The sequence below is a fragment of the Colossoma macropomum genome, unplaced genomic scaffold, assembly GCF_904425465.1.
Source record: "Colossoma macropomum unplaced genomic scaffold, Colossoma_macropomum, whole genome shotgun sequence".
Classification (NCBI taxonomy): Eukaryota; Metazoa; Chordata; class Actinopteri; order Characiformes; family Serrasalmidae; genus Colossoma; species Colossoma macropomum.
The window spans coordinates 4,019,677-4,036,945 of record NW_023494792.1 but is presented as its reverse complement, the minus strand read 5'-3'; the positions used below and the strand labels follow the sequence as shown (position 1 = coordinate 4,036,945).

General features: G+C 39.7%; 1 protein-coding gene across 1 annotated transcript in view; it reads left to right on the top strand.

Annotated features, from left to right (window-relative positions):
* The first annotated feature begins 263 nt into the window (after window positions 1-263).
* The window catches only part of wu:fb13g09 (multidrug resistance-associated protein 5), a 52,535-nt gene continuing 35,529 nt past the window's right edge, over window positions 264-17,269 (top strand). The window contains exons 1-7 of the mRNA XM_036575623.1: window positions 264-601; window positions 1,724-1,917; window positions 2,827-2,982; window positions 11,093-11,240; window positions 13,910-14,143; window positions 14,664-14,837; window positions 16,450-16,597. Coding sequence (XP_036431516.1) covers window positions 1,733-1,917; window positions 2,827-2,982; window positions 11,093-11,240; window positions 13,910-14,143; window positions 14,664-14,837; window positions 16,450-16,597 — 1,045 coding nt within the window. The 5' untranslated portion in view covers window positions 264-601; window positions 1,724-1,732. The remainder of the gene's footprint in view (window positions 602-1,723; window positions 1,918-2,826; window positions 2,983-11,092; window positions 11,241-13,909; window positions 14,144-14,663; window positions 14,838-16,449; window positions 16,598-17,269) is intronic.

The following is a 17,269-nucleotide window of genomic DNA, read 5'->3' as shown; positions in this document are numbered from 1 at the left end:
GAACTTAAATGAGTCAGTATGTGCGTCGGTGGAAACGAGCCAGAGCGGTTGAGTAAGTTTCTAAAGAAACCCTGTCTTCCTCACTGCCGGCCAAACCAGCGGCCAAAGTTAAGCAGCCATGTGCTCAGCGCTGTCATCAGCCCCGTTACCACGGCGACGAGGAAAGCAAAGCCGCGATTGGTCGGCGGGAGGTTACGTCACAATCGCTGTCGGGAATTCCAACAGGGGTTCTAAGCGCCGGCTGGAGTCTCGTGCCGGAGTCCCAGCAGCAGCGCTGAGTGAGAGCGGACAGTTTGGTTTGTTCAGATACGCCCTTTAAACCGGTCTTAGCGCGCTGTCTTTCTGCTTTTTCTGTGCTTTTAACGTATAATTCCGTGTCTATACCGTGAACATGTTGTCTGTGGTTTCCTATAAGACCTGGGGCGGCTCGGAAGACGTTAACGTTACGTGTTGTTACAGCAAAGGAACCGAGACGTACAGTGCTTGATTTATAATAAAGCTCTAGACAGAACAGAAGATCCCAAACACGTTTTCTGTTTCATATTTGCTACTCTGAAAAGTCAAGAGGGGTAAAAAGCCCGAAGTTGCAGCAGTCTGACATGTAAGTTCCCATTTTCACTTCCAACAGTTTCATGAGTTTCATGAAGGCTTGAAGTCTCAGAGCACTGTGGTTTTTGTTTGCTGCTGTTTATCTGAGGTGCGAATGCAGCTTTGCGAGAGCAGAGTGCACCATTAGCACGGCACATCAGATAAGGAGGGCCTATGGTCAGTTTTAGCTTATTTAAGTTTAGATGTGTCGTTAGAGCTAGCCTGAAAAATATGATGCACACCACACTAAAGAAGCTAAGTTTGGACATGTGGGTGTGACACCTTAGAACTGATCAGATAAGAGAAAAGTGCCACTGAAAAGCAACTGATTCAATGTTTTGACCTTCAGCCGGTTCAGGATGTGAGTGCATTTAATGTACATATTGACATATGACGCTTAACTGAAGGTACACACAAAACGATACACTGCAGGAAATACGCGCATGTTACCTTTATAGGCCTATTCACAGGTCTATTCGTTTCTCTTTCCTTTTTCAGGCTGTTTTAATTCAATCAGTTACAGAGTTAATGAGGCACCAGCAAGTGGGGGAGAAATAGAGAAATATATAATAAAAAGAGATATTCTGAGAAGATTTTCCACTGCCAGTCCTTGCTCAGCTTGCAGCGCTGCTTAAACCGGCCTAACTCTGTCTGGGCACCCTGCATTGTATCAATAATAAAACACTCCGTCCTCTTGTTATCTGGACTGAACCTCTCATTACGGTGCTTGGCTGCGTTTTCAGGGTGATCTGCACAGGCAAGACGCTCTTAGTTGGATTGACCTTATCATGGCTTACGCCACAGAGGGATCAGTGACAGGCTGGACGCCGGCTCGTATGCTGGGCCTCTGACTGTCCCCGAGCCCTTGAGGCCGCCAACTGCCATCTTTAAATAGATAAGCACTTCATATTTATACCCACAGTCACAACCTGCAGGGTGCTCTGGACCTCATACTATAGTTTGGCTACAGACTGCTGTCACTAAATGGACACTTCTCTCAGCAGAAAGGCGTTTTGCAGGTCAGAGTGGACCAAATGTTTTGCTTTTTAGCTTATTGTTGTTGGTTTATCTGTCTTTTCTGTCTGTCTGTAAGTAAGGAAGTAATTAAAGTCCTGTATGTGTTTGTGTTTGCTAGAAAGCAATAATGTATCCAGATGCACTGGAGGCCGCTGGCCGGATCGAGGGCTTGCCTATGTCCTGCCCGGAGACCCCTCCAGACCCAGAGGAGGAGGAGGAGGAGGAAGAAGCTGAGCTGAGCCGTGAACCGAAAAGGAGGTGCAGATACCGTCCCAGTCTGCAATTACTGAAGCCCTTCAGAATCACAAACAAGTAAGATTCTACTGTTCCAGTTATCAGAGCGGATGTTGCGCATGTTAAGACATACCGAAAAAGCACACTGGCCTTGTGTGTATAGACGAGTGTAAGAGTGGAGAGCGCTGAAGAATGCCTTGATAAGCAGGCCCTTATCCCTCTTCCACAGACTGCTCTGTGTTTGAACACATACTGGCTGATAAATCCCTCTGAACTTTTTCACTGCTCTGCAACAGTTCTGTGAGGGACCTGTGAGGTGCTGTTCAAACATAAGCGTGCGATTCATCTTCGATTTGGCGGCACAGACTGAAAACTCTCCGTCTCCGGCTTTCACTCAAGGCCGTGGTGTTCTCAGAGGCACCGCGCCGTGCCTAGTAGGGCTGCATCTAACATTTCTATGATCGATTAGTCTGTCCACTGTTATTCGATTAATCAACTAATCATTATATCAGAGCCAGTCTGGAATTCAGCTCTACAAAGCTTTGACAAGCAGCTTTTATCATAAGTTTCAAAACTCATCTGCTATCATCAATATCATCAAAATATGATGGACTGGGTATCAGAGGGATAAAGGTATCAATCCGATTTAATCCTTTAACAAAGGATGTGATGTGATGTTTGCTGTGTATTTCTTCCTGTGGGGAGATGATGTGTTTTAGTACATTAGTCATTTTTACAGATGAAATATTGTTTTGCTATCAGCCACCACTCAAGGTTTCAGTATAGTATCAGAAAAGAAAGAACAGAGTATTGTTCCATCTCTAATTGTGACATTATATTTCCCACCCCTAGTGTGAATGTACGTAAACAGCATAGAACGTTAAAAGAGTGCCTTTGTTTTTGATGTGTCATCTTTTTTCAACAGTCAGTGTCATTAAAGACAGTTCCCAGACGCCTGATATGAGCAGTTCCGCTCCTCTGTTACAGGCATCAGCACCCCGTGGACAATGCTGGCCTCTTCTCATTCATGACCCTGCAGTGGCTCTCTCCACTGGCCTGGAAATCCCACAGAGCATCGAGCCTCAGCATTGAGGACGTATGGGGCCTGTCCTGCCATGAAGCCTCCGAAACCAACTGCTACAGGTGAGCTGTCAGCCAGCAAGGGCTATTTTTACACTCCTGTGTGGGAAGTTCACACATACATGGTGCAGCCTGATCAGGAATTCCTATCATGTTTGCCAGTGCACGGCTTCAACATGAACAAACAGAGATGATAGAAAACACCACCTGGGCCAAGGACAGAGTCACAAACCTGGAGAGAGTGTGTGTGTGTGTGTGTGTGTGTGTGCGTGCGCATGTGTGGTTGATGTGGGAATCCCTGGAGTCACAGTGGGAAATCATGGCTATTCCCACTCACACCTCCCTCCACCCTATAAGTGGGCAGTTTGCGGCACATGGGTGTTTATTAATAGCAGGGATTAGAGATTAGACAGAGACAGAGAGAGCGTTAACCTCTGTGGATTCTGTGGAGCGGTTATGTCATTACCACCATACTCTCTCACCACTGAACTGCTTTTTGACTCCAGACTGGGCAACACAGTGCACGTCTGGGGACCTCACATCAATTCAATTCGATTTGGATTCCTCAAGGAATTATTCAGTGCCTCGCTAAATCTGATTTCACCATGATTCTATTAGATTTTATCATGTTGCTACGATCAAAATCATTTTTAACAGTACGTTAAATACACATACGCAACTCAAGGGACTGTTTACACAGTAGTTGAATACAGATGATAAAAACATCACACTCAACCATTTTTTTGTTTGAAAAAAGCCAAATATTGTTTTGATTTGATTATTTTTGATTTACGAATTATTTATTTAATTATTTTAATTATTATTTGATCCTATCCAACCAAACGTCTCGCTGGCAATACATTTAAAGGCTTTGGCGATATTCCTTTAACTAGTTTAAATCTTCCATCAAAAGAGTTATGGCGCATGTATGTCCACGTTGGTCATAGTAAAATGGATCAGCATCTGCCTTTACTGCCGGGTGCACTGTGATTTTTTTTTCCTAGCGAGCATGAAAGGTCATACAGAGCAAGGTTTGGATTGGTAATCATTTCTTTTTGAATTTTTTATTTATGATTCAGCATCATTACAGGTTTGAAATCACTTTGCATTGCCATCAGCTAAATGTAATTTTTGAGGGGAAAAAAATTCCAACACTTTTGTTATTTAGTTTCAGTGCATATATCCACTTCATATTTGCCCACATAATTATTTTGACTTTCGTGCTTATAAATATGAACAAAAACATGATATATTCATAATGAAAGATATATTGTAAAGCCCACTCATAAGAGCGTATATCATGAAATAAAGAACATTTTTGAAAGTGGTCTATGATGCATTTTGGAGTTAAACTTCATATTTTGTGTACCTTTGGCCCAGGATGACTCTGCAGGCTCTTTTTTGAAGTTATTGTAACTTGTTGTCTTGAGCTTTGGTTTGCAAACTATGACAGATATGAGCTGCATGTTGCAAAAAAGGCTACACTGAGCCTTTATAAAAGGAAAGTCCTTATCTTGGGAACACAGCTGAAATTAGCTGAAGACACCATGTGGTCCACTTGATTGTCCCAGTGCAAGTCATTCTGAATGGTGATCCCCAAGACTTTTATAAACCCAGTTCCAAAAAAGTTGGTACAGTATGTGAAATGCCATTAAAAACAAAAATAATTAAAAAATACTTGGTAAATTAGTACATTTTAAAAAGTAATTATTGGTAATTAAAAATTAGTCAATTCTGTTTGACCTGTATTCAATAGAAAACAATGAAAAAACAAGATGACATTGATGTTTAACCTTATGAACTTATGAGCTTTATCCCAGGCTGTTACAGGCTTTATCATATCTAAATGGACATATCGTGTGAATATGCTGCTCTGCTTTATCTTCCAAATTCAAAAATTGTTTAAGGCTTGAATTAGCAAAGCCAGTTTTAAGCCATAGCTAAATTCCTAAACAAAGCAGTTGTCGTTTACTGTTATATATTGGCTAACCTAAAGCAGCTCTCTGTGTCTAGCACTTGTAGCCAGCTAGCCTGGCATTGCAGATTCCAGTTAACTAAAAAGAAACAAACTCAAATTTAGACTGCATATAAAAGTTATGCCTTTGTATAAACACGTATTTGAAGCAGTACCAGATCCTCCAAAAATCAGCCCTTATTGTCTCACTTCATGCATTATCTTCTCCTGTGTCTCCCATAGTTGTTGGGGGCGGAAGCGATTACACTCAACAAATGTTTATCCGGATGTATGCCTGGTAGTTTACCAGAACCTTGTTATAGTGTGTTATAGTGTAAAACATTCATGTTTATAATGTTCTTATGAAGAGATATTACACTGCATTGTGACACCTGACATCATAAAGTTATATACTCTTATTTTATAAAGTGTTATGCATGTAAGTACTTGTTTATAAGCAATTACATAATTATTTATAAGGCATTATATGGCATACATAACAGCTTTCATTATGACATTGTAAGCTGTTATGTATGCCATATAATGCCTTATAAATGTATTTATAAAGCATTATGAATACTAGATTTATAGGAAATGTTATCGGCTTCTTCAACATATTTAGGGATTCAGATATTAAGTCCTCATTTAAACAGTGCTGATAGATAAAGGTGATATTATTTAACAATTGACACTTAGAATTAACATTTTTGTCCTCTTTTATATAATTGAAATAAACAGTAAAAACAGTAAAAGTTAAAAAGTGGAAAAAAGTAAGTAGATCCCTACATTAAATGTGTCAAATTGAAATCAGGTGAAGAGAGAATATCTTGGAGGAACCTGTCTTATTTAAACCTCAGATATCTGGTCTGGTTTGCTCTTTGTTATTGGAGTGTGTGGTGTCATCATTCCTAGATCAAAAGAGCTGCCTTAGGCCTTCAGAAAGAAAGTTGTAGAGGCCTATATGTCTAAGAAGATACCCAAAATATTGGAAATCAATCGTTCCACTGTCCAGAAGATCATCTACAAGTGAAGAAGATTTAAACCCACTGTCCAGGCTTTCCCAGCAAATTTAACCCAAGAGCAGACCATCACCCAAGACATCTTTAAGAACCCAAAATTTCATGAGAGAATCTGCAGGCAGCTCCTGCCACTGTTGATGTAAAAGTGCATGCATCTTTCATTAGAATGAGTCTGCACAAATTTGACCCACATTGAGGGTCCACCAGGAGGAAGCTTTTGCTGTCTAAAAAGAGGCAAGACTGAAGTTTGCTAATGCATAGACCAGGACCAGGACTTTTGGAACAATGTGCTATGTACAAACAAGTCAAAGATAGTTGTTTGTAAAGCATTATTTTGGAGATTGTAAAGCATTATTTTGGAAATGTAACAGATTGGGGCTGCTTTTCTGCCTCAGGGCCAACTTGCAGTCATAGAATCAACTAGAATTCTGTTTCATACCAGAGAGAGTTTGAGGATAACATTAAGCCGTCTGTCAAAAAGTTAAAGTTGAAGAATTGGACCTTTCAACAGGATAAAGATCCCAAACATACAAGTAAATCCACCAAGGAGTGGCTCAAAAGGAAGAAAAAATGGTGTTATGGAATGGCCTAGTCAAAGCCCAAATCTGAATCCAATTGAAATGCTGTGGGGGGATTTGAAATGGGCTGTACATGCAAGAAACCCCTCAAACATTGCACAAAGAATTCTGCATGGAGGAATGGGCAAAAATGTCTCCCAGTAGGTTTCAGAAACTAGTAGACGGTTATAGAAAACACCTACACCTTTGGTTTCTGCCAAAGGGGGCAGTACCAGTTCCAGAAGCAAGGGATGTACTTACTTTTTCAACAGACAAAAATGTATGTCTTAGTTATTTTTTTAAAGAAATTGTTGCAAAGTCAAATTTCCATTGTTTTTTTTCTATACATACTGTTAAACTGAAGACCAAAACTGAAATGTCCACATACGCCAAAAAAAGAGAATTTTTCATGGTGTGTACTTACTTCACATGATTACATATACTCATTTTAAATATGACGCCTACAACATGTTCCAAAAAAGTTAGGACAGGAGCATGTTTATCACTGTGTAACATCACTTTTCCTTTTAACAACAAATAAACCTTTGGAAACTGACATCAACTGATCCAGTTTTGAAAGCAGGTTTTTTTGCTATTCTTCAGTTATCCTTCGACTGCGCAACCATATGGAGCCTTCCTTATCGTATCTTGCACTTCATAATGCACCACATGTTTCCGTAGAAGACAGGCAGGCGAGTCTGTCTCTCTGATTAAGCAGCCATAATGTTGTAACATGCACAATTTTTCTTGCCGTTGATATGCTGAAATGAGCATGAAAGTCCCTGAAAAAAACTGTATTTCAAAGGCAGCATATGTTGCTCCAAAATGTTAATATATCTTTCAGCGTTATTGGTGCTTACATAGATTTGCAAGTTACAAGTGTCATGGGCACTAACACACCTCCATTTCATGACTGACCCTGACTTTTGAACTTTATGCTGGTAACAATCTAGATGGACTTTTACTTCTTTAGCCCAAAGAACACGACATTCGTTAATTCCAGAAACAGTCTGATAGGTTTATTTGTTCAGACCACAATACGCGTTTCCTGCATCTGTCCATTACAGATGAAACGAAACTGTTGTTGACACGTTTTCCGCTATGCATAGTAACAGTCTAATAGTAGTCTAATAATGATAATAACAGTCTAATAATAGTCCCAAGCCTATGCGGTGATATTCATCATAGACACATGCCGTATTTTAATGCAGTGCTGTCTGAGGGATCGAAGGTCACAGGCATTCAGTTTTGGTTTTTGGCCTTGCTTTTTACACACAGGGTTTTTTTCTGAATTCCCTGAATCTTTTGATGTTATGCACCATAGAGAGTGAAATGCATAAAATCCTTGTAAACGCTCGTTGAGGAATGTTATTCTCAAACAGCTGGACTATTTGCTGATGCATTTTTTGGCAAAGTGGTGAGCCTTGACCCATCCTTGAATGCATTTTTACACCCAGGCATGACTGCATCACCTCTTTTAAAATGTTTTCTGATTTCAAAACATTCCTAGCCCATGTCACAATTTTTTCACAATGTGTTGCAGGCAGCAGTTTCCGAGTGAGTGTATATTTAGAAAAAAACATTAAGTAAAACATTAAATTTCTTGTTTTTCTACTGCTTTTTTTCAAATACAGGTTTAAATGGGTTTACAAACCACTGCTTTCTGTTTTCATCTGCTGTTCACATACTGTCCCAGATTTTTGAAATTGGGTTGACAGACCTCCAGGGTCTTTTAATTAATAGACAAAGCTGAAATGCAAGAGCATGTTTTAAATGCATTACATGTAGGACCTTAGATTTAGTTTCAATTTATGGCCAACTATGTTTCTAGCTCAGCTAGGGTCTCATATCTGAAAAGTCTATGTCTGGGCCAGACTTATGCCATTCACCTATTCACAGTGATGTATTTGTTTATTTATTCAAAGGAGAACTGTTGATTTATGCTAAAAATGTTGATTTGTTGATGAGTTTAATCAGAGTAATGATAAAACTAATTAGTTTGATTGATTTGTTTAATCAGAATAACACAACTAATGTGTAGCTTATATTCCTATTCATGCATTTTCTTGATCAAAAAGGAAATTGGTGAGACCAACTGAATAAAATTATACAAATTTTCTAGTGTTTACAGTGTATAAAAGCAACAGCACTGAGAAATTGCGTTATTAATGGAGATAAGCAGATTAAACAGCAGAAATAGCTGCTTTTTGTGTCTGTCTTAAAGGATTAAACCAATACCATATTCTGTATTTTTTTCTTTGTATGATCTTTTTCTTATGATTAAGGTCTACTAATGATATTTTATGGGTTTATATATCAAAAACATTCATAATTTTTATTAGACCATTTTGACCTCTTTTTTATCCCTTAGAAATAAACAAGCTGTGAATGAGCTCTGTTCTGATAGGGTTTCCTCATTCCTCATTCAAAAAGCAGGCTGGCCTGAAACACTCCTTATAACTTCAGCATGAATTGACAGGGCTAAACTGTGATAGACTGAATAGTGTATATATATTGAAACAGATCTGAATCTATTCTGACATTCCATAATGGAGCGATGCAGTAGAATCACCACCTTCAGGCCGATGCATCGTCATGCACTGATTCCTGCTTTCACCTCTACTGTGAGCCATTAAATGCATGTAAACGGCAGCAAATCTGTAATTGCCCACGGTCAGCTTGCTTGTGTGTCTTGTATTTACTCAGCGTTCATGAATGGGAAAGATAAGTGGCTGTCTGTGTGGAGCCAGGACGGCACATTCGTTCCATTCACATGCTGCCAGTGTTTTCCTCTTATCAGATAGTAGATAGGGGCATGACAGCTGGGCTCCTGCTGCTCTCAGTCTGCTCCTGGGAGGAGAGTGGGTGTTACTTTTCACCACACCGTGCCTCAGGGTCTCACTTTCTAGCAACCCTGCTCTGAGCCAGACTTAGCCGGGAGATGTTAAGCAGTCGAGTGTGTGCGAGTGTTTTTGGTGTAAAAGCATGAAAGCATGAAGGTTTGACTAGAACTCTAGAACAGTTATGTAACTTGTCTTCAAAAACAGAACGGCTGAGGGGAGCCTGGGAATAGTTGGTTTCGATTCTAGCCATTTTATTGCCCCGAAATCAAGGCTTGGGAATATCTTGCTCTTCGAAATAAAAGATAAGATCAAATTCACCAGAGGCCACGTCCTCGTTTGAGGCTGAGGAGCGCGGGAGCGGAATTTCTAAGCCCAATCCTCGAAAGGCCGCGACAGATCTTCGGCATGGATGTCTGACTCGAGCGCATTTCAACTTGAAGCCCTCACATCAAAGTCCTCCCATAATTGTAGACTGATCATTCATTTTGCAGCAGAGCAGTGCAGTTTGTGAGTGAGATATGAGCAATCTTATCAGATCCAAGCACTGTTTTTGTATTCAGATCCACTTTTTTGATTCTGTCTTGTTGTTTTGCTCCCACCGATAAAATAGACATTTGTAGGTTAGGTTTCTTTGATGCTTGTTCTATGCAATATTCTGGAGCTATTACGGAAATTGTGATTTGATTATCTTTGAGCAAATTATTATGGAAAATGAACATTACATGGTCTCATTCCTCCTCACATGATACAAACGATTAACCCAGACCCATGATGTTTATGACCTGTTCATCACAGCCAATGTCTTCTTTATTCAGAGAGAATTTTCAGTTCGCTGGATCTGCAGAATAAATTAAGGCTCCTGAAAACTGTCATTATCTAAAACAAACCTTCCACACATGGTTGCTGAAGCAATAGGTTGGCCAAAATAAATGTATACTATTTTCACTCTTACCCCACATGTAGCTGATCAGCCAAGACATGTTTAGTGACCAAAGTTTGCATTCTTAGGAGCTATGAGGCTAATGTAGCTAACAAGTAACAAGCAGTGGAAGTTTGTACCTGATGAGTCAGCACTGTCCCTACTACATGCCTAAATCATATATTGCCTTAAACTATGTCAAATAGACTTACTTAAAGCAGGTCATAATTAAAGATTTGATCAGGTCAGATTTTGCGGGAGTTTTTTCGGATCACTTCATATGGTTTACATTTTACTGTGAAATGCACAGGATGAAAAACAAGATCTGGCTTGATGTTTAGGTCGTAAATGCAGAATCAACATTAAACTGATCAAGACATGATGACAATAGTAGATAATTCACTTTCAACAAGGTTTTCACCAAGTCTTGAGTTTTTGAGATCTCTTTCAACACACTCACAATCATCAGATTTATCCGCTTGGGGAAGGGTTTTGAAGAACAACCCACATTACATGTTCTTCCACACATTGCATGCTATTACACATTTCCACCAGAGAGGTCAAAATCCCCAACTCTTACACAGTGCAGCTTTAAGTGGTTTCTGACTCTGTGACACATTAAAGTAGTGTAGTAGTAGTAGTAACAGTTAGCGGCTGTATTTTGTATTTTGTCCATACTCCTGTTTTTTTTTTTTAACCATTATTAATATCTATTAACGGCTTCCAAGTACCATAACTGTCTATCGTCGGGAGATCATGAGTTTGATCCCCAGCAAAACCACAGTCATCTGTTGCCTGAAATCCAGGAGAGCGTATTGTTGTGTGATGTTTATGAATAATGACATGTATGTATATTTTCTGTGTTTTGTTGCTGCTCTCAGGCTAGAGGCTCTGTGGCATGAGGAGCTGAAGAGGAAGGGCAAAGATGGAGCGTCTCTTGGCCGCGTTTTCTGGAGGTTCTGTCAGACCCGCATGTTGGTTGCTATCTTCTGTCTCCTTATCACCATGGTGACCGGCTTCATTGGACCTGTGAGTGGCAGCCAGCTGTTGAACTTGTTCACATTACAAGCTAAGCCATATTGCTCAGTATATGGTTCAACTTGAAAATTACCTATATCAATTATTAGTGTGAACAGAGCAAACTTTATCATCATTATTAGCTGCTAAGTTTAATCAGCAGTGATTATGTAAATGCACAAAAATGACATACATTTTTATCACTGTTCGTGTTATAGTCACTTGGTTACTATATATATGTTATAAAAGAGGCTCAAATTTGATTTGAAAAGCTCAGATTTTTGTGTTCACACAGCTCTTTTCATTTAGGCAAAAAAACATCACATTTGCATAGTGATTACATAGCTTAAACAGTGCCAAGGCAGATGCTAGAATGTTGTCAAGTAGTTAGGGTGTTGCTAAGTGCTTGCTCTGGTATCCCAGGTGGTTGCTAAGGTGTAGCTATATGATTGCTATGATATCCGAAGTGGTTAGTTGAGTGTTGCCAGGTGGTTGCTGTGGTATGCTAGTTGGTTGCTGTGGTATCCTAGGTAGTTGCTAAGGTATCCCATGTGGTTGCTAGGGTCTTGCTAAGTGGTTAATACAGTGTTGCTATGTGGCTGTTGTGTTATACCAGGTGGCTGCTAGGCAGTTAGTATGGTATCCCACATGGATGCTAGTATGTTGCTAGTGTATTTCTATTATCTTGATGTAAGTGGGGTGCATAAACGATTGCTATGGGGGGAAAAAAGATCACCATTTAACAGTGATTGTAGGAAAACAATCAGCTTTTTGTACTTCCATGCAAAAAGCTGTGTAAAAGCACACCATACTTGATCGGACCAAACAGGAGTTGGAATAGTGTCGATACCTTGAAAACTGTGGGATGAGTTAGCAGACAAAAACCTAGCAGAAGAGGAAGAAGAATATACTGTCAGATAACAGTAGTGTTGATAACATCCTAATATTTTTAAGGAATTTAGACATGTAGAAATGTAAAAAAGTATTTTATAGCAACATAATTCAGTTTTGTCCCTTCACTGCACCCATTCACACCTCATTTTGTAAGAGTTTTCATATTTTTCATTTGGTTCATGCTGATTTAAAATTTAAGCCAAAGGCTTCGCATATTTTTGGGTATTGTAAGTCGTATTAGCTCCCAGATTTCCTCTGGCCCAGGGGTTGTGCTTTTCTTTCACATCATTCCTGCTGTATGCTTTCATTTCTGCTGACACCTCAGCTCAGATCTGCTTTCAGACAAACTGATCTGATGCACGTGGCGCCAGCTGTACTGGGTTTAGATTGAGTGGATATTGAATAGGCCCTGGTCGGAGTTTGTAATCTGGTCACTGAGTAGCGCCTTTGTTTACTTTGTTCGCCTTTTGCAGAGGTCACACAGGGACGTGGCTCTGTACTTGTCTCTGCTGACTAATAGCATTAGTTGAAATTAACTCTTGCATAATGGCACATTTACCTCTCACCGCCAACCCCATTAAAGACTGTCCACAGGGGTCAGCTGCTGCCAAACCTGCACAAATTGTATTATGCATATATGGCTTATTATGGTTCCTTCCTTAGTCTCAAAAATCACTTAATAATGATAGTTTCATTATTATTAGTCCAGTCAAAGAACTGGCCATTTAGCTGTTGTACTTCCCATTAATTCTCTGCCTGTGCTTCTGTGGTTTCAGTGACAAGATGAACGTTACCACAGTAGAGCATCACACTGGAGTACAAGTTCCCATTTTGGCAAAGAAGTTATTTGTTACCAAATGCTCATGCAAGAATGTTTGTTTTCAAAAGCTCATTTGCATTTCATAAACTGAAACACAGACATGCTTATAACTGAAGCCCACACAAAGCTTTTAAGAAAAATATGTAGTTTTATTGAATATACAGTGCTATGCAAAAATCGAAGACCACCCTTCATTTGCTTAATTTCAACAGCCATTAAGTACAAGTTATACATTTTTCAGCTTCTGGAAAAAAAAAACCATATATTTAACAGAAGCTTCAACAATTATACATGATCTCATTTTTTTCAATATTTAGTGTGTCAATGTTTTGTTTTTATTACAGCTTCCAGTCTTTTTGGAAGACTTGTGTTCAGTTTCTCAAATAAATTAGCAGAGATTTTTTACCTCACCTTTAAAGTTCAGTCTTAGAAGCTGATTGCATTTTTTGCTTCTCACGATCCAAGTGATCCCAGACATGCTCAGTGATGTTGAGGATGTTGAGACCATTGGTCTGAGAACACCAGCAGCTTCTTTGTTTGGTGTGTCTGTTTTCTTTTCTCAGCAAGGGCTACTTAACAGCTGCACATCCTTTCAGACTCATAGTGCTGAGTTGTCTTCTTACAGTGGAAGGATGGACAGAAACACCTGTGGATTTTTTCAGATCTGAAGCAAGAGCTGAAGTCTCAAAGATGAAAGCTTTAAGTACTGTTTATCTGATGTTGACAGTTTTGGTCTACCAAACCACTGTTAGGGGTCTTTTCTATATATTGTTTAATCATTTTTTGAATTCTAGTTTTGGAAATTTCATTTTTTTTCACTTATCTTCTCATTCCTTATGCTAGTGGATTATCTTATATCTAGTCTCAGAAATAGTCATACCTATATACCTTCAAATGGCCAATGAGGACTCCTTTTCAGTCAGTCCCTCTGTTTGTCCTGTATTCCACGGTGCTCTGTCCTCCACAGGCTCTATTGATCCGGGCGCTGTTGGAGTATTCTCAGAGCTCGGAGGTGTGGCTGCTGTTTGGCCTGGCTCTGGTTGGTGGTATATTCCTAATGGAACTGGCCCGCTCCTGGTCTCTCGCCCTCATGTGGGCTGTTAACTACCGCACTGCTACCCGCCTGCGAGGGGCAGCACTCACGCTTGCCTTCCAGAAAATCCTGCGCCTGCGCAGCACTAAAGACATCAGCACTGGGGAGGTGAGAGAATGGCAACTACATACAGCTTACTAATAGCATGTACTCACGTACTCAATGCATATGTAGTTGTATGTAGTAGTACATGCTATTGCATATGTTTGCACACTTCATCTGTGTTTGCTGTTTTTCTCAGTTATAAGGCGACTAGTTAGATCTTGCCAAGTGCCTCAAACTAGGTTTTATCCGTAGCCATTAGCACTTTTGGATGAAGAATTCAATTAAAAGCACACAGAAGTGTTTGTTTACCCAGTGTCAACCCAGTAAATACACAGTAGACATGTTTTCCAACATTAGGTTTAAGCGCCTTTTGCACGGTAGAGCAGTGTTTGTATCTTCAGGGTAATATTATCCATGCTTACTTCAACGTCCTTCTGACCTCAGAGTTTGTTTTTGTTGCATGTGACCTAATTATAGTTTTGCCTTTTGCCAAGTATTGCATTCATCTGTTTAGAATGCTATGTGAACTTAATATGCCATGGTACAGTTTCCATGAAGCTGACACTGAGACTGCTGTTCTTAGTTGATAAACATCTGCTCCAGTGATGGTCAGCGGCTCTATGAGGCTGTGAACGTGGGCTGCCTGCTGGCTGGGGGGCCTCTCGTGGGGCTTCTGGGCCTGTCCTACACCATCTACTTCCTGGGACCCACAGCACTTGTTGGGTCAGCCATCTTTATCATCTTTTATCCTTCAATGGTAGGTTATAGCAAAATAACACTGATTTTTGTTCTAGAGCAGTTTTCTTTGAGAGTTTTCATCAGCCCAGTCTTTAGAGAATGATCAGACATTCTACATTTCCACATGCTGTAACCTAGCTCCTAGCTCTGTGATTGTAGTAAAATGTAGTCTTAACAGGTCTCAACAGGTTAAAAACAGGAGATGCTCATCAACTCTCAGCAGAATGTCATGCAGAGAAGTCTCCATCTTGATATAACCTGCACTGAAATCAAGGAAAAAGCTAGCAATCACCCAAAGAGAATGGTACTTTAAATTAGAATACAAAAATGTTGAATTTGCCTAATGGCAGTGAGAAGAACAGGCAAAGAAAAAGTCATATCAGAGCACAGTTAGCAGAAGACAGTGATTAAAATAGCATAAGATATATTGTTATAATACAATTACAAATTAGTAATAACATAAAATTGTGATTTAACTGTGCTTAATGTAAGTTCTTGGCAGTTTTTTTGCCTTTATTTATGCATTTATGCCATAATATATAAGCAATCAGACATTAGCGTTCACATGTGCATACATATAAAACATAAAACATAAATAATAATGTAAAATAATGTAAGTTGTTAACGGAAGGCCATTGTTTACATTAGGGCAAAGGAATAGTGTACCAGAAGGGTTTCTACACTTCCCAATGGCTTTACACATACTGGAGCACTGCCTTTCGTTGCTAGAGAGGAAAACAGCTGATGTTAAGTTTTAGCCCACTGTTATGCTATGACTAGCTTAGGGCAGAGTTTCCCATTCCAGTCTTGGCAACCACACACTATGCATATTTTGTGCTTTGTCTTGTCTAGCACACGTGACTCAACTCATTAACCAAGCTCTTTGTGGTCTGGGTTAAGTGTGTAGCAAAGCTAAAACGCAAAAATGCACAGAGTATGGGCTTACGAGGACTGGGGTTAGGAACCTCTGCCTTAGAGCGTTCTGTCCTTCTATTGAGAATGATGCACTGTGAAGTTCACTAGCTAGTCACACAGCAGTCCTATGTTAAAAAGACTCTCTGAAGCTTTGAGAATCCAGCCCAATTGCTCTTATTGGGTTGGTTCAAATGTGTTGGGGGCTGAGAGCAAAAGTGAGAAATGCTTGTCAAACTAGTTCTCATGCCTTTTGATCCACATTTTTGTTCTGTCACACAATGCGGACCGGTTTGAAAACCACTTCTCTAGAACAGTGTATGTATATATATATATATATATATATATATATATATATATATATATATATAAAAATATATATATATATATATACACAACCCCATTTCCCAAAAAGTTGGGACGCTGGGCAAAATGTAAATAAAAACAAGATGCAATGACGTACATGCCAACAACATGTTCCAAAAAAAGTTGGGACGGGGGCAGGAAAAGGCTTGCCATCTATATACATACATCTGAATGATCAAATAATGCAAAAATTTTGAAAAACCCATATCAACTGACCACCAATAACATTGACAGTAATACATGATATATTATACCCAAAGTATAAGCACACACACAAGAAACAGAATTACAGTTAATAAGGAAAGATTCCTAGTCCTTCTCTCATTCTCCTTTGTTTTCATCTTTTCCTGCAGATGCTGGCCTCCCGCCTGACGGCCTACTTCAGGAAGAAGTGTGTGGCGATCACAGACCGGCGTGTCAGGTTGATGAACGAGATACTCAGCTGTATCAAATTCATTAAGATGTACTGCTGGGAATCAGCCTTTGCAAGCAACATCCACAGTAAGCCACCAATAACCCAATACTCTCCATCCACGCAAACAGCAGCTCTGACTCACCTCACTCGCTTCTTGCTCACTCTTAGGGCTCTTCCAAGAAGGAGAGATGGCCTCTCTCTCCATTTCCTCTTACTGACTTCTTACAGCACTTGTTTGGCTTTAAACAGCCCATATCCAATGACTTTTTTCCTTTGAGGCCTGCTTATGATGTTTGCGTGGGCTTATGCACCAAAAACAGTCATGATTCATTTTTACATGAGCATTTTCCAACCTCTTTTTATCTCTTACAATTAAACAGGCTGTTTTTGTTGCTGTGCCTTTAAGGCTGATAATGTAAACGACCTCTGTTCTGACTGGCTGTCCTGCATTGTGCCTCTTTAGGCAAGTTTAGGCAAGTTTATTTATATAGCATCTTTCATATACTGCAGTCATTCAAAGTGCTTCACAAATGAGAAAATACAGAGTCAGAAAATACAGAGTTGTTTAAATAAAGTAAAGCAAATGACAATAGATATTAAAACATAATTAAAACAATAGATTTTAAACAGATAATCATGCTGAGCTGAAAGCCTGCTCAGATGGAAATGTTTTAAGCCTGGATTTAAAACTGTCTAATGTTGGGGCTCTTCCAGTGTTCTCTGTCCACTGGTTCCATTTAAGAGCAGCATAGTAGCTA